The sequence below is a fragment of the Platalea leucorodia genome (assembly GCF_965183815.1).
Source record: "Platalea leucorodia genome assembly, chromosome: 8".
In the NCBI taxonomy this organism is placed as follows: Eukaryota; Metazoa; Chordata; class Aves; order Pelecaniformes; family Threskiornithidae; genus Platalea; species Platalea leucorodia.
The window spans coordinates 15,729,234-15,753,440 of record NC_138830.1 but is presented as its reverse complement, the minus strand read 5'-3'; the positions used below and the strand labels follow the sequence as shown (position 1 = coordinate 15,753,440).

At 39.4% G+C, this 24,207-nt stretch overlaps 1 protein-coding gene across 2 annotated transcripts; it reads left to right on the top strand.

Annotated features, from left to right (window-relative positions):
• The first annotated feature begins 756 nt into the window (after window positions 1-756).
• Window positions 757-23,981, top strand: AGTR1 (angiotensin II receptor type 1). Of its 2 annotated transcripts, none has more exons than XM_082319637.1 (2): window positions 757-839; window positions 22,307-23,981. In XM_082319637.1, exon 2 carries the CDS (start codon window positions 22,360-22,362, stop codon window positions 23,437-23,439), a length of 1,080 nt encoding a protein of 359 aa, XP_082175763.1. In that variant the 5' UTR covers window positions 757-839; window positions 22,307-22,359; the 3' UTR covers window positions 23,440-23,981. The 2 variants fall into 2 exon arrangements, with proteins under 2 accessions (XP_082175763.1, XP_082175764.1); XM_082319638.1 differs by lacking the exon at window positions 757-839 and adding an exon at window positions 6,130-6,194.
• Window positions 23,982-24,207: the final 226 nt, after the last annotated feature.

Below are 24,207 nucleotides of genomic sequence, written 5' to 3'. Positions count from 1 at the left end.
CCTCCAACACAAAGTCCTTTTTTTATGTCAGCCAGCAGTGACATGAAGAGCATACCTCCTAGGACACATATTCCAAGGGGGTTTAACATACCTGTCTCCTTCTCCCCTCTACTCCCCGAGAATAAAGTTTGACAGATTTATTTTGGCAATTTTACACATATTGCAACTTCAGTAGTGATGATCTGAACATTTCAGTTGTGCTCACAGGCGGCCGGGGGGGATTCCTAGGGAAACTGGAAATGTTTGTATGCCGCTTGCGACCCCTGCTTCAGAAAGCTGAAGGCAAAAGGAAGGAGCGGGCGTCCCATGCCACCCCTCGCACTGCGCTGGCAGTCGCCCTCCCCCGAAGTAACCCCAAGTCCCTGGGCGCTGGCCCTGCACTGCGATGCCCGGCGCCGAGAGGCACCGCTCTGCCCCTCACCCCGCCTCGGCACCCCTCGCTGCCGCCGGCGCGATGCGGGCCGGCCGCCTCTGCCCCCGCAGCGGGCGAGGGGGCGCCGGCAGCGGGCGTGCCCGCCGGCGGGGGGCGTGTGGAGGAGAGGGGGAAGTGGGAGGGAGACGGGTCAGAGGGGTCTGTCCCGGGAGATGGGTGGGGAGAGACAGCGGGCGAGCTGGGCTGTGCCGCAACGCCCCTCGCTATAAATCGAGGGGCCGCGCAGCGGAGCGGGAGGAGCGGTGCGGCCGGGAAGGGAGAGCGCGGCGAGCCCGGCGAGCCCAGCGCCCAGCCCAGCCCAGCCCAGCCCAGCCCAGCGCGGTGCCAGCGCCGTCGGGGCTGAGCCGCCCGCCCCAGCCGGGCCGCGGCCGCTCCTCGCCCCGCGGCCGGCCCTCCGCGGAGCCAGGTAAGGCGCGTCCCTCCGGCGGCCCCGGTTCCGCGGGCGCGGGGCGGGGCGGCCCCTGCGCGCCCGCCGCCGGCTCTGCCGCCGGAGCCCGGCCGGCAGCCCGCCGCCGCGCCGCTCCTCACCCCCGCCTCGGGAACAGCCGCCTGGCCCCGGGGGAAAGAAACCGTGGTTTCTGGTACAGGCTCCTGCTGAATTTATGCTTTGTTTAGATGAGGTTGGCAGAGGAAGTCTCAGTTCTGGACAAAATGCAGGCACATGAGCCCGGTGCCCCGGCTTGCCCTTCGAGGCCCGCTCACTAAGCCCACACCACCTATTTATTTTGGAGACAGCCAGATGTCCCGCAGACTCACAGCCGTGCCCTGTGCGTCAGCTCTCGTGTCTTGTCAGCAGCTGGGAGATAAAGCAAAGGCACCCTTTGACAGAAGGCACAGCACTCGGAGCAGGAACATCTCACCGCCAAGGCTCTCCCCGACAGCCTGCAAGAGCCAGCCCTCTTATCTCGGGTCAAGATCAGATGAGCACTTGAAATTTTTATTACTGTGCTAAACTCATGATATAAATTAATCAAAAATCACTAAAGGCAGTACTGATGGTTTTGGGGACTTGTGCAAACGCTTTGTTTCTCAGTCTAACAGGCAATACAACTTCCACCAGTTAATGACTAGTATTGGTTTCATCAAAATTGTGTAGCATACACTCTCCATAACCAGACATTGCTTTCTACAGAAAAAAGAAAAATAATGGAGTGATGTGGAATCAGAGATGAAATTTTAGTTAGTAAAAGTTAAAATGCTGTCTCCCCCGCCCCCTTTTTGTCCCCCTGGCATCAGCCAGCTTCTGAACTTAGCCTGGACTCTAAAAATTAAACTGGACTAGAGCTCTTTGACATGTTCAGGTGAAATCCTGTAGCATATTTACTGTCCTCCCACTCTTCATACATTAAAACACTTAAAATGTTATCAGTTATTTACAGGCACACAAGCCGTATATTCTTCTGAGAAAGTCAACAGGTATAGCGTAAATAAGTCAATCAGATCGCAGTATGTACAAGCAATAAATTTGCATGATTCAGTTCCAGCCATTTCTATATTTCTGCAAACTCACTGGAATTAATAAGATGCATGGCAATAAGTGACAGCAGGATTCTGTCCCGAGCAGGCTACAGTTCACTGTAAATTCCCAACACTTCCATAAGTAGCAGTACGTGTTTCTATTGTTTTATGTTGCATAGCATGGGACAAGTTAGTAAATGGGCTCAGTAAAATTGCAAACCCCAAAAAGGGATGAGGGTAAAGAGGGATTTTTGTTTAGTGGAGGGTGTCTTTTTTCGCTTGCATGAACCCACACTGCTAACATGATTAGACTTTTGCCTGACTCGGAGGATTGAGTATGGCCTGAAGCAGGTAATTACCATGGTGATGTAGAAAGACTCTTTTAGCTCTGTTTTAATATCAGATGAATGTTGCACACTCCTGACTATGGGAGTCCATTTTGCTTGTTGCCACCATAATCTTTTAAATTATAGCATCTTTCAAAAATACGATGAAGTGCCTACAAATTAAGCTTTCGCTCATGTATTAAGCATTTTCACTATATGCCTTTCCAGCAGGAACATGGTATTTCTGTACACCTTTCCTCCCTACAACTTGAACTCCATAGCAGAGAAAAATCAGTTACGATTACGGGGTGCTTCTTAGTTTGTGTTGCTGAACTGAGAACGCAAAGTGGTCCTGTATGATGAAGAGAGGGAAGTCACATTTATCATTAAATTTGAGTATAGTTGGTTTCATTCTCCCCTTACTTTTTGTCAAGGTAGTAGATAGAAACGGAGTTAATTCTTACACTGGAGGAGAGCAGAAGTGGGCCCATTTCCGATGGCGTGAGGTGTCCTGCCTTTCTGCTTGGAAACAGTACCTTGCTTGGGTTGGACAGCACGTGCAAGCTGCAGCTAGAAGTTACTGGTTTAAAGGGCAGTAAATACCTGCCTGAAATGCCAGTATCCACAGCACTGCAGAAGCGAGGAGAGTTTAAAAAGCCTTTCAGTTTAAAACGTCACAACTCCACAACCTGCTTTTTACAGTCCACTTAGAACGAGAAGATGCATGATTTGTATTTGTGTTACCCACTGAATGAATATTATCTTTAATGATATTAAGTATCTGAAAATGTATCGCATGTCTTTTTGCTATTTGTAGTACTATAAAAACAGAGGCAGATGCAGAATGTAAACATGGTGATTTATTTACACTTTCTAGAATAATTCTTTTGAAACGTATGGACTGTGTTTGCAGACAGAAAGATATGTGTCAGAGTTAATTCCCGTTAAAAATTTTATTTCAGATAATGGACACTCACTGTATTTTACTACACTCCTAAGTTTTCTGCACTGTGGTAATTTTATCTTCTGTGTTTGTTAAAGGAATACATTTACGTAGTCCTTTTCTCTGTCACTGCTTATGGTTCTACATGGTTCTTATGGTACTACAGCTCCAGTAATTAATATGGTAATTTAAAGTTACATAAACTACAAACTCTGATTACACTGTCCTAGTTAAACGCTTGTTTATGCAAAAGTATAATATTACTTGAAAATGTTTTAAGCAGTCACGAATTACTCTCATTTGCTCACTACCTCTCCTTTTTCTCTGGACCTTCTTGAGGTCCAGAAGCTCCTAGTGTCACCAGGAGTATTCATAATCTCTCCTGTGGCTGTTACTGCCCAAATTTTAGAGCATCTAATCACACTGTGAGAAGCATCCAATTGTTTCTGAGTGGTTGGCGTGTATCTCTCTTCCCCACACTTCAAGTCTCCTTTTCTGCCTTGGTGAGTTGATAAAAGATCATGTTCTGTCTTGAGTTGGATAGAGAACAGGGATATTTATGCATTATTTTAATCAAATACTATGTCTGACTCATATTACATGGTTAATCTTGTGCTTTTTTTAGCTGAATGTAATGGTTATCTTCCAGGAGACACCTCAATAAGAGGAGAAATAGACTAAAATTTAATTTGGATATGTTATATCTAAAGCTGTGCTGGGGAAATGGGTTATCAAGCTTCATCAGCATATGAATAGATCTACTTGGGCAGCATATAGATATGCCAAAGAAAGTGGCCAAATGGCTAAGTCAGGGGAAAGGGAGTGGGCAGCAAAGCAAAATAAAACCCTCACCTATTTGTGACAAGAATACTGGCAACCCAGCAACATATCTCCTCTGGTACCTAAAGTACTAATGTGAAGAGAGGTCTGAAAGTTTAACCACCACCACCACAGTTGTTTCCTTAGCTATAATGAAGGGAACTTGGGCAGTTAAGTGAAACGGCACAGGTTGAGTGAAAGAGCCTACTTATTTGACAGGGAGTAGGCTCAGACCTGTCCCAACAAATGACAGAGCAGAGAAGAAAAAAGTGAAATGAACACTAGTCTCACAATTAATTTAGATTGCAACGCTAGTTAAAGAGTAATTATACATCAGACCCCTTGCAAATTCTTAGATCCATTGATTTGAAACCATCCATCTCTCTCCAGAAAGAGAAGTATAATCTCAGAATCCTTTCAGAGTTGCAAGCCTGGTAAGACTTACAGTTTACAGCTGCGAGGACTAGGTCAGGGTACAGCCTGGCCACTACAGGGCCATGGCGGTCTGCTTGTGTTATAGGCTTTATTGCATGTATAGCTAAATCTCTAGCCTTTGGGTAATCTTGTTTCAGTTTTTAAGCCTTATCTAGCTTACTGCTGGTATTTGTGCCTCATGCTCTCAGTTGTGCAACAATTCAATCAGAAGTGCAGTAATGCGGATGTTGTGCTCTACCATGTGTTCCTCTCAAATATTAATTAACAATTTTGCAGTATTCTTGGATAGCAGTTCTGATTTTTGGACAATTCATCTTAAGGGAGACTGTGGTACTTTTAAGAAGTTAGCCTCTGCATTGTTAGGATCAGGTTTGAGAACCTAGGTAAGAGAAAATTGCAGAGCATCACAAAGAGAAATTTTTAGAAATCTCATGGAATTCTGAAGACAAAATGGAAAATGTGGATCATTTATGAAAAGAGGGGAATGTGGAGGGAAGACTAATTTTTTCTTTTCACTATTGTAGGGTTAGTTTCCACCATGCTAACAGGAATAAACAGGTTGCTATTGCTGAGAATTGAACCCTTGCTACTTATCAAGACATGATGCATACAGGTTCCACTCTAGAAGCGTGATACTGTTTTCCAGGTGAATAAGAAAGCAGTTCTGGAATTAAAATTTTATGCAAAGTTAACATTTTTGCATGTATACACAAGGTGAGTTCAAAAACATTGGAGAGTTTTGAATAGGTGGCAACATAATTTACTCTTAGAGCTTAAAAGTATATAGACCTCATGTATGAGGCTGCATACTGCAGCAGGTATGCTGCATCCTGAAGATCAGAAAGGCTCCAGCAGAGCTGTTTTCTTATACACAGCTGCTATTGCACAGACAGTTACTAATCACAGTATCATTTTCTGTTTCCTCCTTCTGGTCCTAAAAACTCTGCAGTGAAAAGCAAGCCAGTACGCTTTTGCTCACACAATATTTCTTTCCGTTCCCTTTCCATCAACAAACTTCTCTTAAGATCACTTTCACCAGTAGACAGTCATTGTACTCCGAGGACTCATACCATGTTCTGTACCATCTTCTAAAACTTATCCTTTGCAAAAAAAAAAAAAAAAAAAAAAAAAAAATTTGACAGATGTACTCTAGAAGAATCTGTGTCATTTTTGAACATTTTAGGGAATTTAACAAATCTGACAAACGAGGGGAGTTATGATACTTGTACTTGATGGTTTTTACCTCAGCTGTAACAAACAAGTGAAAAGAAGTTATCTTGACTCTAAGTCCTAACAGCTGTGATTATTTGAGACAAAGCACATATGAAATAGAATGGCTGGTCTAATCATTTATGGCCTTATCTTCAGATAAATGATGGATTATACTAAAATTACTTTGAGCTTTCAAGTGAATTGCAACTAAGGGTAGGAAAATATCATGCTTGAAATAGCATGCTGTTGTATTCTCTGTTGCACCATCATCTGAAAGAGCTACAGATTTTGGGCTGTGAGGTGTCTTTTACAATTTTCATTCCATTTGGGTTTTGTTTGATAGCAAAACCTGCCAGGTATCCGCTATATAACAACGCTAGCTAGAATGCTTGGTTACTATTTGCGGTGTTTATCTCCTTTTATTGTAGTTGAGTAGCATTTCTCTTATAGGCACAGAAAATGGGTAATAACTGAAGACGACCTCACAGCAGGAAGGTGAGATCGGATTGGCAATGCATCAGTGAGTGGCATGATTGAAGACAAGACAAAAAGCAGGCTTCAGCAAAAGGTAACTGGCAATATCTAAAGAAACTGGTACTGAATTTGCGCAAGGTCAATATCTAGGCAGTATTTCACTGTTTGAGATGAAAGCTATAATTAGAGTTACGGCCAAAACAAAGAATGATTTAACCAAACACCTAATTTCAGCAATTCATCTGTTCCTTTCTTTACTTCTAGGGCATACAAATTTGTCAGTTACTGATAGATCGTTGGCTAGTGGAATCTAATAATCAGTAGATGAAGTATAGGAACAGAAATAGAAAATAAAATGGCATTCCTGAGTCCCCTCAGTTTTCTGAAAATTGAGAGGGATACACTGAATGAGAGTACTGTGCCTCCGCATTTCTAGCTCAGAGGGACCCATGCAAATAGTAAAACATTCCCATAAACCACTGAACAGCTGTACTTTTATATTGGGGGGCTTATGCAAGGGAAAAAAACGCACTAGTTGACTTCCCTAAAAAATGTTCTGTTGGCAGTTATCCTCCATTTAACCCTGCTTCAGCATCAGCACAGCCTGGCCGGACCCTTTGCTTCAAGCAGGCAGCACATAATGTACAAAGATGCAGCCTGAACTTGTTTATTGAGAAGCCGTGCATGTCCCTCCCAGTCCGAGTTTATAGGATGTACGTCATCTTTTCATCCTTTTCTTTATAAACTCCTGTTGATTTTCAGCTTTTCTCCTTTCTCCCCTCATTCTTGTTACCCAAGCCTAAAAGTTTATACAATTTTCCTTTTTTCCTCCCTGTTGAGCCCAAGAGTTAGTCTGCTAGCACTCAATTTCTGGCAGTTGCTCAGGATTTCCTCCGTCCTTAGGTTCTTAATGCACGACAATCGGAAATGAAAAGCATGGGACAGGAATCAACACCTGTTTTCAAAGTGGGACTTTAGCTCTGCTGGTAGATTTCTCTTTATTATTTTTCTCTTGGCTTTATTATTAGCAGCTTACCATGATAAGACAATTACAGTTTTTCTCAAATCAGGCTTTATTTCAGGTAAAAGATATGTCTTTACCCATGTGCTTCCTAAAAAGCACTTCAAAGGAAAAGGGTTCAAAAATATTTTGCTTTTAAATATATTTTATGATGCTGTTCCACGTTCTTAAACAAACCATCAAAAAAAGTCATGTCAGTACTGGACAGCCACACATCCAAGCATTTGCTCAGCTCAACTGGTAATTTTCCTAGCACTAAAGTAGAGCTCATGTGGCACCTTTTAGGGCACAACGCTACCCTTTCCGGGCATCTGCGCAGTTATGTTTGCTTGAGAACCAAGACTGCGCTTGGTTCAGGATGCACTGATTCACAGCAGCATAGCTTAGCTTGCACTCTGGCTGTAACAGCCTTCTTGGTTTTGCTATCTCTGTTGCTGGTCCTCAGTACCCAAGAGGAACATCTCAGAGCCAGGACAGTAAAGAGAGTTCACTAGTGAATTTTATTTTCAAAATAGAGCAATAAATTTTACTTAAAAAAAAAAAACGAACAGGAAACAAGCTGTACAAATTTGGCAGAACATCTATTTTGGTATCATTCTATTCAGTGTGCTGCCTTCCAGGCAAAGCACTAGGGATCACACTATCTGTTTTTTTCATGGGTGATAATACCTTTCACACTGACATGGATTAAGGTGTCTGTATTTGACCTTTCATTCTCTTTGATTAACCCCTTGGCACCTCACTAGTCCAATTGACTTGTACAAAAATCACAGATACATTGCTTGTCTTTATATTTGGCTACTCAAATTTTCTTCTGGTCCTCATAATGATCTGCCCGTAACAGGAGTTTTGTGCAAGTGAAAGCACAATTAGGCCTCTGTGTTTTCCATATTATACTTACTAACAGTTACAATGATACTAACTTCTTTTGGGCTTAGCTGCATTACCATTTTAAAAGATTTTTTTTTTTTTTTTTGTCTGAATAAACTCTTGTACTTTACCAGTTACTCATACTGTTTTCTTTCCTTTCTGCCTTTGGTTCCCTTTTTCTGACCCTAATGAGGTATTCATTAAGAAGCCTCCATGCTGATCCTTTGCTTTTAATCTTTTAACTTTTCCCTCTAGGCTGTTCCTAACATTCTCATTTAAGGAAGAAAAGTCTTTTCTGAGGCGTAGTGTGATATTTTCCCACTGTAAGGATATCTAAATTAATTATATAAAAGAAAAAGTAATTGAGTGTCTCAATCGGACACGGTGAACCAAATCCTATTACATATTGCTGAATTACGACACGTGGAAGACAAAGCTTCCTCTGAACGAAGGTATTGAAATCTAATGCCTGTTACCTTGCACAGGAGTCCACAATACATTTGCCTTTGCTTCTTCAGTAAGACAAACACTATTTTTCAGCATGAAGTCAAAAGAAAAAAAAATGTTCAATGTGAGGTTTGTTTTCCCCAGAGCCGTAACAGTTTGACTAGTGGGAAGTTACATGGAAATCACTAGCCGTGGTCTTGGAAATGTAGTGATACAACTTCCACGTTAGTTGGCTTAGTTAACATGACAGATACTTTAGTGATATCGCTATGTCTGTGTCCACATAGACATGCTGCATCTGCATGTGCACTTGTTTTTTTGGTTAATGTTTTCATTACTCAAAGCAAAAGCTTCGATCAGTCACTTTAACCACATTGGTGATAGGTAAGAAACAGTGATGCGATTTGTTAGAGGTTTTTAGAGAGGGAAGGTCTTTTTTAGATAACAATGTGCAACAGGAACTAATCTCAGCCAACTCGTCTAATTTCCATTAGATTACAAAGTGGAACACCTCTGTTTGACAGAGGTCTCTCCATTTCTGGAGTAGAAGCAGAGAATTTTAAGTGTTTCTTTTCTCTCCCACTTTCTGACAGATGAGCCGTTGTTGCAGATGAAGATAACTGTATTGCTCTGCACAATGCATTTCTAAATGTTATTCATTAATTTACACTTGCCTTCTATTTTTGCAGGGGATGAGGGGGTAGTAAAAATAAAAAGCACATCCTGCAGAAGGGACTGTGTATTAAGCCTGTAGAGCTCTTAGGTGCATCATGGCTTCACCCTGGTGATTTAGCTTAATGGCAGGAAAATGTCCTTTTGAGGATTAATGTATAGGTAAGGCGTCACCTACATCAGAATGTTTCCACATGTCAAAACGTTACTGATTTGCGTGCGACCTGGCGCAAATTTATGTACGTAAGCTCTGTTTTTAGCACCTTTCTTACTGTTTTACAAGAAAGTACAGGAAGGCAGTTTCTTGTACCAGAAAAGTAGAAGTAATGTTATCTTGCAGAGTTCATTGCTCATCATATTATTATCTCACTTTTAACTAAGGAAAGCTGTTCAGGAGCTTAAGTTGCGTACGTCATGTTAACTTTTGCCTCTGCATCTTCTGGCTTAGCAGAAGAGGAGTGACGTTACTGTGGGAGAGTAGGCAAATGACACCATGGTCTCTGAATAAACTAAACTACCAGGACAAAGCAAGGAAGCCTCTATTTGGACTAATCTGAAATTCCACAAAGTCCTATTACCTCCTATCTTTGTCTGCCTGTCCTTCTGCAAACATCTTTGCCTAGAGGAAGCAACAGAAACCTAATGAAAACATCACCTTCAGTAGTTTTATACTAGTAAAATCTGTCTTTCACAGTAAAGCTGTAAAACAGAAAAAGGCCAAAGAACTGGTACCTAGATTCAGAAAAATCCTTTTCTCCCAGAAGTAGGTGATTTGATTCATGAGGAAACAATTGCAGCTTTGACCTTTCCATTCCATTTTTCTATTGTGATCTCTGCCAGTGACAGAGAAGGTTCTGACATTGATTGCATATTGCTGTGGGCATGTCACTCATGCATTAACCAGTTTAGAACATTATCATTTCGAATTTAGATGCACGAAATCCCATTTTCTGCTAAATTATGAACAACCACTAATACAACCAAGAGTTGAAACTTATGTAAATTTTACCTGTTTTTACCCAGAGGCTGGTAAGTGTATACTTACTGACCTCACTCAGCATCTGGACTTTCACAGAGTAGATTGTAATACCCCTTTTACAGCCATTCCTTACCTGGCTATACTGATTTCTTATTTTTTTTTTTGTCTGCCTCCCTATAGTAATACTTATGTTCCATCCTTCAATGACACATGTCATTTTGTTATTTTAACATTCTTAACAGAATTTGAGAGGTGTTTTATCCTTTACCACATTTTTTTTCTCCCTGGACCAAAAAGCAGAAGAGACCCACATTTCACAACACAGTACATTTCATTTCACACACGTTATATGTTGCAGTACAGCTACCCATAATAAACTAAAAGATATAACCATTTACCTTTGTCTTTGGCTCATCTCAGTTAATAAAAGCTGAGAGTGTGGAGAGTCTTCATCATGGGAGGCAGGGGCATCTAAAGGAGAAGTGAACTGGGTACCTGTTGCTTCCTCACAGCTGCCTGCAGGAGTAGCACCACATCCCTGTAGAAAAAGAATCTGTGTGGCAGAAATTGCTCTGGCCCACGCCATGTTAAGTGATGCACATTTCTAATATTTTAGGCTTCAAATTAAAATACAACAACGTGTTAAGAGTTTTATATGCTGCAAAAACTGTGAGGAAGAGCCAATACATACACGTGTCCTCTCATGTCCTGGAGTCAGTAATAGAATAACAGGTTGTGAGCAAGGAATCCTCATGAGACGCTAATATTTTGGGGCTCAGTTCTACAAGCCATAGTCTACGTGAGTAGCTGTTACTCTCAAGGCCCCAAAACATTACTTACACATAACTGTGATCATCAAATGATAAATCCCAGAATGCAAATAATAACCTCTAAAGAGGCCAAGATTTCATTCAACTCCCAAAACAAAGATTTACATAGCACTCCTGAGGTTACTCCTCTCACTCCTTTCTGCTGTATAAAACCTATTTCCATATGCTATGAATTTTCATTGTGTGTTTTAACAAAAGAGGGGCCAACTCTTTCTTTCCTACCTGATTCATTAAAACCTTTGTGTTTGGACTCCTTAGCAAAGCCCAGCCTTCTTTCCTTTACCCATCCAAAATGTTTCTCTCCGCATCTTCCATGTTGCCCATGCCCTTAATATCATGCCTCTTCAAAAACTCACTGTTCACACACCACCAAAAGAGCAACAATCTACATGAGAGAGTTCCAGCATTTGCCTGACCTTGTCTGTAGTGACCTCATAGGAGTTGCATTGTTCCCTCCAGTGGGGGTCGGTTTCCCAAAGTTTGGCCGAGTTTCAGGAGCTTTGTAAAATCTATGTGGTAAAAGCACATGTTAACTACGTGCTTTTCTAAGTTAGCAAAAGCAGCTTCCTTCTTACAACAGTCTGTGCCTTTTGCAGCAGCACTCTAAAGCATCATCCTTTCAGGTGTTTTAGATAACAGAAATGCATTGTTTCTGCTACGGGATCTTTGATACTTGTAGACTCCACACTTCTTTCCTGTTTTCAAGAAGTTGTAAAGGTAAAAAACTCACAGTGGGAGCTATGTTCCATCAAAATACTAGCCCCAGCATTGCTACAAGGCAAGTTTCTTGATGCCTCAGTGAAACTAGAGAAAGAGCAAATGACTGAAGTACAGACAAGTCAGCTGGTTTAGTCACAGAATGAGATAATGCCAATAAGAAGAGAAATCCAGAAAACTTTCCTTTCCTTGAGCACTGGAGACAATCTCAGTTTGATAATCACATTGACACCTTTTCAATAGTTTTGAATTGCAAAATGGGCATAAAAAACTAAAGAGCCTCAGTTCTATAAAGGACCTTTACGTGCAAGTACTGTTTTCTTCCTGTCAGAGCCAGTTCTGGCCTCAGCAATTCTTGGCACAATTGGCACCTCCAAGTTGCATCTCGAGCTGAAACTATTGTCTTTATAAATTCAGATACTGTTAATAAACAGCAAAACAACAAGCTAGTTGCCTAGATGTCTCTCTGTGCTGCTCAGAACATCATCTCTTCCTTGAACAGCAGTAGAAGAGAAAGGCTCTGTCTTGCATTCAGAGCAGTTCATGGAAGTGGCCTTTATTCCCCCCAAAAGGCCACTCTCCAGTTGATAGCTACCTTCTACTGGAGCAGTGAAACCATTGACTAATACTGATAAGATCTGGACAGTGATAGTAAGAACTCTTTCAGTGTTGGATGCACAAAGACATTCACTCCAGCAACAAATAAGAATGACCAGAGACCAATGATACTCAAAACAGTCCAGAAAATGTCTTGTAACCCCTTATTAAGCTCTGCGTGCTTGAAATCACAGTAATATAACACAGGATTTCTCCTACAAGCTGGGAAGGAAGAACAGTTGTTATTGCTATTTTTGTATACTTATGGAGGCACCCACAAGCTTCAGTGAAGACCATATAACCTTAAAGACAGATTAATAGGTATATGAAATATCCAGTAAGTTGGACTGCGATGTTATATGTGACCTGAAAGGAGGTAAGATACCTCATGCATTGCATCTGGTCTCTGTTCTGTTAGAAGAGGGCATGATAAGGGCTTTCAGCAGTGCTTTTCATTTCGGTAATTTTTTTTCTCTCTTGCCTCTCCACAGCCTTTTTAATATAAGGCTGAAATACAGATCTGGATCAAGCCCAGAATTAATGTAAACTCCCTTACTCCTCAGGTTGGAGGAGTTCACAGTAGAAGCTTGTGGTTCATTCCCGATGGAAATAACGGTGCCAATAGAAGTTTTAGGTCTGTGGTTAGGTATCCAGGTAGGATGTGTACGGCTGTGTAATTAAAAAAAAGAATACTTTAAAACATCTTATTCCATGGAACTAAGCTATTAAGAATAGAAACTTAAAGTTCATCACATGATTTCTCTCGCACTTAACAAACCTGAATTTGATTTCTGTCTTTTATTAAAAATGATCACATGGGGCACACTATATTTTATATAGGCAATTCCAGCTGCAATAAAGGAAATGTGTTAATCCATTCGTTTACTATCACTCAGAGAAAGTAACCGTGCAACATGTAACCTTTCACAGCTCAAACTAATCTCACTTTTATTCGTTCTGGGACTTGATGGCTTAATTCTTGTTAACTATTGACTCTTTCGGGTACTTCCAAATACCCTAAAGAGACTACATAGCCAGGCTTCAAATCTGAAGTTACAAATGTGCAGTAAGCTGTATATTAATAATAAAACAGTACTTTACATTGTGTGGCCCTTCAAAAATCTTTTCATGTCAATGCTGAAAACCCTAGAAATTCTAGTCCTACCTTGATCTGAAATAGATCTATTTTTTCTTTTCTGGCATCTAATGTGCAGTAAATAGCGTTGTTAGCAATATGAGGAGATGACGTGTCCCTGATAAGCAGACTTTAGGTTAGCCTGCTCATTATTTATCATTTTTATCTCCTAGAAGGGTACCAGTCTTCCTTTTTGGTAAAGTTAATGGCTAGGACAGGGGTGGAAAAATCCATGCTGGATTGATGATGATAGTTAATGCCCTTATTTCAAAGTCTTAATATGTCTAAGTGTCTTCAGCTTCTTTTAGAAGGGGCGGCAATTCTTTACTCTGTGGTATAAACAAGAAGAGTGACTGCCTCCTACTATAACAATTAATTTTTCATATTTAAAACCTAATTCAGCTATAGGTTTAATAACCTAGATAAGGAAAAGGTGATCCTCATTCCTGTCAAGACAGAGCAACTGAGGTGATGGGACAAGGGGATATCACATGAGGATATCACATCCTGTCAGACATCATCTTTTCTGAAGCTTAGCCTTTTGATGTTTAGTTTCAGAAGTACTGAACCAGAAGTATTGAGCTAGAAAAATATTTTACTTTGTTTTTTTCATTATCTTTTCAGTTTTAAGTTACTGCTGTGCGGATAATTTTATATTCACATCTCTTAAGGATATGTAATATCTAAGACATATTAAACACCAGAGAGTTTGCAACACATTCATGCAGCCTTGGTCAAAGAAAGAAAACTGAGATTGCTCTGATGGATAAACACAAAAAAAAAAAGAGACCAAAAAATTATATGGGAAATCTAAGATATCTGGAGTATGGGGTACACTGTCAAGCCAGAACCAGTGATCTCTAAAACCACCACCTCACTGATCTTCCTCGAGAGATTAGATAAACACACTGCATGGTGAAAATGGTTAATCCTTCAGTGTTTTGGAGTCCAGTTCTACATTTATTGAACCCAAGAATGTTTTTCCTCCCCTTAACAGCAGAGAAGAAAATTATGTGTGTATAGAGGACGAGCTCCCAGAAAACAATGTTTACTTTTAAACCTAAACCTAGAGGATCTGAAAAATGAAACCTATAAACTAAAATACTGAAACTTACTCTCAACTGAAAGACTTTTGGCTAACCATAACGAGTACTCTGTGGATCAATCAGTCAACAAACTTCTGTACACCCCGCCCCCCCCCCCCCCCCCCAGTCATTGCCACACTAGCGTTCACTAAACCACTAAGTTATAGTGAGGCTGAGAAACTCTAGTGAAGTTGAGCAATCCTTCCTTGGCACTAACATCTGTGAGTAAAATTTTATAGCAATACGTACATCACGATTTCCCAGCTTTTGGAAGAAAAAACATGGACGAGGACGGAATTGGTAGAGTTAACTTTGGCAGAAGAGCTAAGTAGCATGAAGAAATATTTCCAACGTTTCTGGACTCTGTAAGTACTACAAGAGTGTATGCAGAAAATAGTCCAAACTTCCACTGCTGCTGCAACTGCTAGAATTATAACTGTGACATTATTACACTGTAGGCTGTTAAAAAGAGCATACAGAAATTTGTCACATATTACATTGTAGTATTATTAAGCATTTAACATCCCAAAAAAGTACTTGGAAGATTCTATTTATCACTCCACAGCCCCATAAATTAGTGTTTTAGCCTGGCCTTTCACTTACACCAGTTTTTGCCACATCCATTTGTAACACAAAGTGCAAATGAAAGATTAGTTTTCTTTATTCTGCATTTTAAACCTAGCCAACTGCTTGCTAGTTTTCTGTCTCTAGATATCCCTTCTGTTCTGTCTAAACGCTGCTATTTTTAGCAGCTTCAAGATACAAACATCATATGCTTTTACCCAAACATCCCTTAAGTGCATAGAGATACACTGACACTGTATAACCCGTTTGACATAAATATAGGACAAGACACTGATTATTTCTACTTATCTGGGACAAGACAATATAGCTGATATAAATTTTTTGGTTCTACTTTGTTCATCTGCTAGTTTCAGTAAAATAAATGTCATGATAACACTAAGAACCTTTCTTCTCTATCTGGATTGAAAGCTGTTTGCCCTTACTAGCATTAGAGAACTATTTAGGTAAATAAATAATTTGAAACAGAGTAACATCATAATGCACTGACACTGTCCAAAGGACTAAAAAGACAAACCCAGCTCTATTACTAAAAGAGGTGAGGGGGGCTAAAAAGTGTTCAAGATGCTTACATTTTCAAATCATGAAATTGTTTATAATTCATGTAATATGTACAGCACGAGGTCTAAAAATCACCATTTGGATAACAAAAAACATGTAGGCTCACGTTGCCTTTCAATTTCCAAAAATCCCTTAAATCGCCTTTTTTTTTTTTTTTAAAAAAAGTATTAAAAATAGTTCTGAAGTGGCATTTTCAACAATACAAATATCTTCCTCCAAAATGGAAAATACATGTTTGAGTCAAGTTAACCTAGAATTACCTAGAATTACTTTCAAGAATAATCCTTGGCTGATATTTGGCAAAAAGAGTTGTATGATTAACAACATGTCTAGTTAGTTTTAAAATAATCTTTTAGTCTAATGAGTAGGTGTCACTATTTTTCCATCTGCATTTTCAGAGTAAACTATACTTTTAGTCTCCCTTTAAAAATGTTCTTAATTTGGTTCAGAAACTTTAGAGAGTTTAACCTGCAGATGTCTCTGAAAAAATAAAATATCAGGATCTTGTTCCATGACTTACAAGTGCAAGAACTGGACTGAAGGTTAGCAAAACCCAGGAATGTACTAGAATAAAGGAAATTAGATAGAAGCTTGTAGATACTAAAAAAAAAACTTAAAATAGTTCACTCTGGTACATTATACTTTACATAAATGCACAAGTTCAATGATAGGTATTTTGCCTTGTGTTTGCATCTTAAATAATCTTGAAGGAAGGGGGTATTTTGAAAAGCAATGGCACTTCAGTATAAAATAAAGCAATTCTTATTTTAAAATAGGAAATACAGACATCTAGTGGTGGAAATATATGAGTTAAACTTCAAAGTGATTTAAATGTCACTGTGCTTAACTGTGTTACTTTCCTTTAAGTTTTCCTTCCCCCCAAATCATTCAAAATCACACACACCCCCAATTCCACTGTTCAGTCATTCCACAAGCATTGATTTTTCCCAGAGGAAAAAGTCCTTTCATCTGTCCTTTTCTTACATAGATTTTATGACTGAAACTGAGTACAGTTGAAGGATACTTGGGAAGTGAAGGGAAAATTAATGAGAGTAGTCTATGAAAAGAAACAGAAGAGAGATGTTCATTCTTTTCAGAATAAACTATGAAGCCATCATACAGAAGGACAGACTCTTTTGAAGTATGCTGGAGGAAATAAATACAGAGAAGTTCTTACAGAGAAGGTCAGAGTACATAAACAGTTTGCATTTACAAGGTAGCAATAACTGGTCCTCTACTAGCACAAAATAAGTAATAAGCAATTTAGAGTTTTGATGTTATGGAAGAACCAGATCCTAGAAAGATCACAGGCAGTTTATTTTCCAGCTATATAGAGCTAGCATAAATGAAGCAGACCAACTCTTGCAAGGGGAAGGCACAACGAATCCATATATAGGTTAGAGAACTAAAAAGATAAATAGTTTAAAATAAAAAAAAAAAAGCAAACAACACAAAATTAACATCATTTTCAACAGACTGGCAGTTGCTTCATGAAAGACTGACCAGGAGGACAGCTATTAAACGAAAATGCACAGGCCAGTACAACGTCCTGCAAATTCTGTTTGTTGTCATGTCAGACCACCTCCTGATCCAAAACTGCAAAAGCAGCAGCCAGCTTGACAGTTACCAATACAGACCTTCTGAAGCTTGCTTTCTGTTCTTGGTGCTCATGAATTGATGTACAGATGGTGTTCTGGTCCTATACTGCCTGTTGCAGTTCCATTTCAGTAATATTTTGATTTATTGTCATTTACCATGAAGTCAGACTCTGACCTCTGTGGAAAGATAGTGGCAGTGATGACAGGAGGCCTATGCAGACTCCAAGGCCACTATAGTTTGAATTACGTGCCTTTATTTGCCCCAAGTGTTTGCATTTTTCTTGCCCTCCACAATTCACATATCAACTCTGGACTAAAAATACTTAGAAAAGCCGTGAGTGGGGAATACAGACTGTTAGAAGGAGCAGCAGAAATAAGAGCTAGGAGAAAGGTAAATTTATGGCCTCACAGTGGTACTGCTCAGGAGCTCCAGGAAAGCAGAGAAGACGCTGAAGTTAGCATATGAAGTAGAAGAAATTATATTCATTAAGGCAATGAGGATAAAGGGGGTTGTTCTGCTGGATAGAAAAAAAAAAAAAAGCTGTGAAATAAAGCATGTGGAAAGTGTCATTAGTTTCTCAGCAATTAGAAAAAGAAGGTAGAAGAAATTAGGAAAGGGGGGGGACTAAACTCTCAAGATAAGGAAAAAAGCTTATGCCACCAGAAAGAAACACAGTTAATATACTGAACATATTGTTCCAAACATTTTTCAGCCTCTCTTCTCCCTGTGCAATAATTTTATATAAAAATAGAATGCATCATCCTCTTACAAGTGAGAAGCTATTTCCATGTTTGAGAAAAGCAAATAATCCACCTACCATCAGAAGAAAAAAAACCTCACATTACCTAATGGTGAGGTGGCTAGACTGTAGCAGGGTTGGTCAGCTTGAGTTTATTTAGTCTTTGTCAAAGCAAATATCAAAACCACATTTTTGTTTAAAATTTCACTTGTGACACCTGCTTACCTATTTATAGCTGGTGAAGTTCTCACAGAAAGCCACAGTCAGTGCTATCTTATCTTTCAGTAGGCAAAGTGCTGTTTGCCTTGCATGGGCTCAGCATTCCTTGTTGTTTCCACAGGCAGTTTAATTAGGATGCATGTTCACCCAACAGAAGCAATGAATGGAGTGGTAAATAATAGTTGGTAGAGCAGTCTGAAGCATTTCATTATCAGTGACTTATTATAATCACTGTAATTAAAAAAGATAAAAGGTCAAACAGGACAGTAACATACAACAGGGGTTTGCTGCTCACCAGGTAATTTGCTTTGAGATTGATGTTGCGACACCATTCACAGTCGCATCAATTCAATCCTCTTAGAAAAAATCTCCTCGTGTATCAGCCTTAAAATGATCCAATTATCATTACGTTAACTCAGGTCATTTGAGATGCTTTAAATGGAATTATCAATGTGCACAATTTCAGTACTTGCATTTAACTGGCCAGTGGTTTAACCTGCTCTGGTGAATTCTGGCAGCATAAAGCTGTACCAGCCATCTATTTCTGCAAGGTTTTTAAACAATCTGCAGTACTTCCCATGTAGAAGTATCTTCTTTGCATAAAATGTGTATAACCATGATCCTGGGACAAGCAGGTGAACTGTGCCAGATGAGAATAACAGCAAAAATGACAGTGGTACAGAACAGAAGTCATTGCCTGTAAGGAGCTCACACCACCAGGGCTGCCCTGTGTCACCACTCAGCACTGCTGTGGGCCCATGCCTTCCAAAACAAATGGCTTGCTTCTGTGTTGAAGCTTTTCCTAATGCTCTAAAGTTACAGATGTCCTCAAGGCAGCAGATCTACCTGCGGCTAGCTCTGAAACTTTAAAAATTTCCAGGAAATTTAAAAATCCAGCTTCAGATTGGCAGTGCCTTCCTCACTGTGTTTCAAATGTAAGGCTCTTGAGAGGTTCATTCTCATAGCAACATTCAAACTGTTTTCAGATATACATATGGCAATCCACATCTATTTACCCAAAAGCAACCACATTCTGTATTTCCGCTTCCTTTTCATTTACTGAGAATAGTGAAGGATTTCTTTCTTTATTGATTGTAATTCCTTAGCATAATTTAAAACTGATAACATACCAAACACATCCTTTGCACAATTCCACCAACTTCAGTGTTAGACCAAAACCTTTAATACCAGAAAGGTTACAGTCTTACAGAGGTAAACTGAAGTGTCATAGTATTTCTTGATCAAATTCCTGTTTCTTCATGGGAGTTGTTCTGCCTTTTTTACTTCGCAAACACTCCAAAACAAGCTCAGGGAATTCAATACTTTAGACAGCCAGACATAAGTTTCCAAACTCAATTATTTTTTGTTTATTTTAACACATTTCTGAAAATGTAATATAATCATTATTACACTTTCTTGAAAGTACATATGCTATTAATTACATCAACTAAAGCTACTACTGGCATGAAAAAGTACAGGCCATCCTGTGGGTAGAAAGGGGAAATTGGAAGTTAAACAATGAAACACACTACACCGAAGGGGTGGATGAAGTGACCGTGAGAAAGGTGCCTTAGCATCTACTGCTGCACAGAAACAATCCCATCAACGGGGGAATATTCACCATCAGCTACATTTGTCTTAGACACTGAATCCGCCAGTTAGTACACACCGAGCAGGATGCACTTGCCAAATAGTACCACCAATTGGTTAATCTAGTCATGGAGAAAGGTCTTGCTCAGCCTTAACTGGGCCCTGATCTACCTTACTGCAAGTCTAGCTTGCAGCGGTGATTTTCCTAGTAGAGACTTCGCTACAGTTTCTTACTGCTAAGTTCTGGGCTGTAGTCTCAGTAGACATATAAGTGAGCAAAAGCTACGATAATGAATAGACCATGCAGCACTAGCACGTAGCTGGGACAGGGCAAATACTGCCAGACCTTGATTTTGCGGAACCTGTCAGTTATTGTCAAATCTCCTTGGGCACTTACACAACCAAGGGATGAGATAAGAGGATTTATCTTGAAATCTTTTTATGGTGGTTCTCCCTGTCCTAGGGATAGCATGACCTTCCACAGAGCCGAACACCATGTATTCTAGATTTGGCACAGTTTGAAAGCCAGGAAGTTTTGCTCGGGTTGTATTACAGTACCACGTGTGATCAGAATGGCATACATTTGGTTGTGTCAGCTGTATTTGCTTGACTTTTTAACTTTTTTAACTTTTTAACTTCTTAACCATGGCAAAAATAGCTGATGTCATTTTGAGGCATCTGTACCAACTGTAGCAAGACTAATTCACAGAATGAATTGGAGAGGCTGGGAGGTGTCACACCGCACATCTTGACGAAGGGTTTATTAGTCACATTGAACTAGATATTCCGAACTTGATTGAATTGTCAAGAACCTAAATCTTCAAATTACCCTGCTAGCTTTATGGAAATGAATCAGCTTATTAATGCAAACATGTAAGAGTACATGAGCTAAGATAGAGAAATACCGAGTCTTCTAGAAGCTAGTAAGTTTAGAGCCAAAGGGTGACCTTGCTCACAAGATGCTGACTGCAACCCGTATTCTGGGTTCAGTTCCTGGCTCCGCTTCAGACTTCCTGTGTGGGCTTTGCTGAGACATATCTATGCCTCATTTCCCTATTAAAAAGGCAATCCATTTGGAATAAGGTTTGTCTCCCAACATGAGCATGTCAAACACTTAACAGAGCAGCATTCTGCCCTTAACAGGAACATCAGTGCTGAACAACGCAAATAATGAGCAACCACCTCCGTAACAACATAGCCCATATTTCTATAATGACAAGCATCTTTTCTTTCTGAATGCATCCGTTCTGCCCAGGGTCCTAAGGTGTGTATATTTATCTATATAAAAGTGACTTCCACTTGTCAGGGTTTTGTTTGTTTGTTTTAAAGTCAATATATTTTACTTAATCTGTGTTTGAGGCAGCACAAGTTGGGTTTGGCTGACAGCTTTCAGGATCCTGCAAACAGCAATAAACACTACTCTGCAATATTAACTATTGATGTTTGGTTTGGTTTTTTTTTTAATCTCCAGTATTTTTGAGGGAAGACTGTATTTGTAGACTCTGGAAAAGATTTAGTATCAGATTCACTTACAACATATTACCTGCTTTCTAAAGCCGTAAGTCATTAATGAAGAAATCATTCTTGCAGAACACACAAGCCCTGGCAAAGCAAACAGGAGCCCTGTAAAGATTTCATACCATTTCCATACACTTAATATGGTCCAGAAATACTTTTTGTACACTAAGACTACAACTTCAACTCTTGGATACATAAATTTTGTCAGTAACTGAAAAGATAACGTGAATTGTGGTTCCCCCTTGCACCCTTCTTAAACTCTTTCTACAGTTATTAACGTGCAACAAATCAGCACGTCTGGATTTTCGATTTTCACATTTTTTTTTTTTCCCCTCATTCATAGTTAAATACCATAGTTCCAAGCCAGATGGGGAGCTAGGTAACTTCTGAATATTTAAGGTATTTATGGTGCAACAGAACACTAGATTGTTTAAGTATCTTCATCTTTCTCTGTGATGTAAAAATTGTCTCAAAGAATTAAGCTTAATGAATAGAAAAAAAATTGCAGTGATTCACATCAGAGATCAACATGAGTGCCTCATCTGAATTCACTTATTTTCTTAATGCATTACACTTTGTATTTACAGAATGAACTGGTATTGAGTGCTTAAGTGTAGTTTCTGAGATATCTGAATGACTTTGCTCATTAGGTGTATTACCTATTTATGGAAAAAAAAATAACCTAAAGGCTCTCTTGAATTTATATTTAGCTGCTATTTTGAGTCTCTATTATTTTTTATGACATATGTTCACTAACCAGTCTTATTCTAAATTGGAACCTTGTTAATTGAAAGAAGTTTGTTAGATTTCATTTATGTTAAAAAGAATGTGACAATGTTCAGCCAATTCCTAACATTCTTACCTCTGATTTATTCTGCGCAGTCTATATTAGAATAGAGATCCGTTGAGAAGACACTTGGCTTATTTTTAAATTCAAAGACATTGACACATTGTGTTAGACACAAAAAGTTGACATTTAATTGAAACTTTTAAAAAATTAAATCCCTGTCATGAATAATATTTTCTTCCTCTTTTCCCCTCCTAGGTGTGAACTTCATATTTTCTCCCTGGAACTAGGTTACTGCTGAAGAGATCAAGATGGTCCCAAATTACTCTACTGAAGAAACCGTTAAAAGAATCCATGTCGACTGTCCCGTTTCAGGAAGGCACAGTTACATCTACATTATGGTTCCAACTGTTTACAGCATCATCTTTATCATAGGCATATTCGGGAACAGCCTGGTCGTTATTGTCATTTACTGCTACATGAAATTAAAAACAGTAGCCAGCATCTTTCTTCTAAACCTGGCACTGGCTGACTTGTGTTTTTTAATAACTCTGCCACTCTGGGCAGCCTACACGGCCATGGAGTACCAGTGGCCCTTTGGCAACTGTTTATGTAAGTTAGCATCAGCGGGGATAAGTTTCAACCTGTACGCCAGTGTGTTCCTCCTCACGTGCCTCAGTATTGACCGGTACCTGGCCATAGTACATCCAGTGAAGTCCCGAATTCGACGTACCATGTTTGTTGCCAGAATAACTTGCATCGCTATCTGGCTTCTCGCCGGTGTGGCCAGTTTGCCTGTCATAGTTCACCGTAACATATTCTTTGCTGAGAACTTGAACATGACAGTCTGTGGTTTTCGGTATGACAACAATAACACAACGCTCCGGGTTGGGTTGGGTTTATCCAAAAATTTGCTGGGCTTTTTAATTCCTTTTCTGATCATATTAACAAGCTACACCTTAATTTGGAAGACCCTGAAGAAGGCATATCAAATTCAAAAAAATAAGACTAGAAATGATGATATTTTTAAGATGATTGTGGCAATAGTATTTTTCTTCTTCTTTTCCTGGATTCCTCATCAAGTGTTCACTTTTCTGGATGTATTAATTCAATTACATGTAATAACAGACTGCAAAATCACTGATATTGTGGATACGGCTATGCCCTTCACCATTTGCATCGCTTACTTTAACAACTGTTTGAATCCTTTTTTTTACGTTTTTTTTGGAAAAAACTTTAAAAAATACTTCCTTCAGCTAATAAAATACATTCCACCAAATGTCAGCACACATCCAAGCCTAACAACAAAAATGAGCTCCCTCTCGTATCGGCCACCAGAAAATATACGCTTGTCCACTAAAAAGACTGCTGGGTCTTTCGACGCAGAGTGATGCGTTTTGCAATGTACTTTTTTTGAACAACCTTGTGAACGAAGCAGCAAGAATGACAAAATTCATCTGCAGTGCTGAACATCACAGCTTACTGCTTGTTACAGAACCATCAGATCACCTCAGAGAAATCATACTGTAAAGATTTAGCAGTGGCCTTTTATTTTACATTGTGAAGAGGACTGCTTGGTTTTCATTTTGTTTTTCTTTACCAAAAGCAACATAAATGGTGGACAGGCATGTCAGAGGTTCTGTCAGCATCCTGCCACTTACTCAGAGCTACAAAAGAAGGGTAGAGAAAAGTCCTAACTTAAGTTCGGAGATCTTTTTAACGGAAAAGCTTGTATAAATTACATGAATTATGAAGGACCTGTTTTGCACATACGTGAGCTGTTCCAAATTTTGTGCAAGGAGCTGATGGAGCTACACTACTTATTTCGTTGTTTTTTTTTTTTTTAATGACATAAATGTCATATCATCATATTTATAATACATTTTCAAATATATGCTATATATAGAGGCCCAATTTTAAACTCAAATGGAAATTTAAGGTCCTTGAAATTGGTCTCATTCTGATTTATGCTACTATTTTTCATTTTTTAAAATGGCAAATTTTTCATAATATATGCAATGAAATGCAGATTTATTTATTAAATATGGAAGAAATATATTTTTAGATTTATATTCCTACTCATAGATTTCAAACATTGCTTCATAAATGTACATTTATATCCCAGTGGATATTTTTATAGCAGTTTAAAAAAAAAGTAT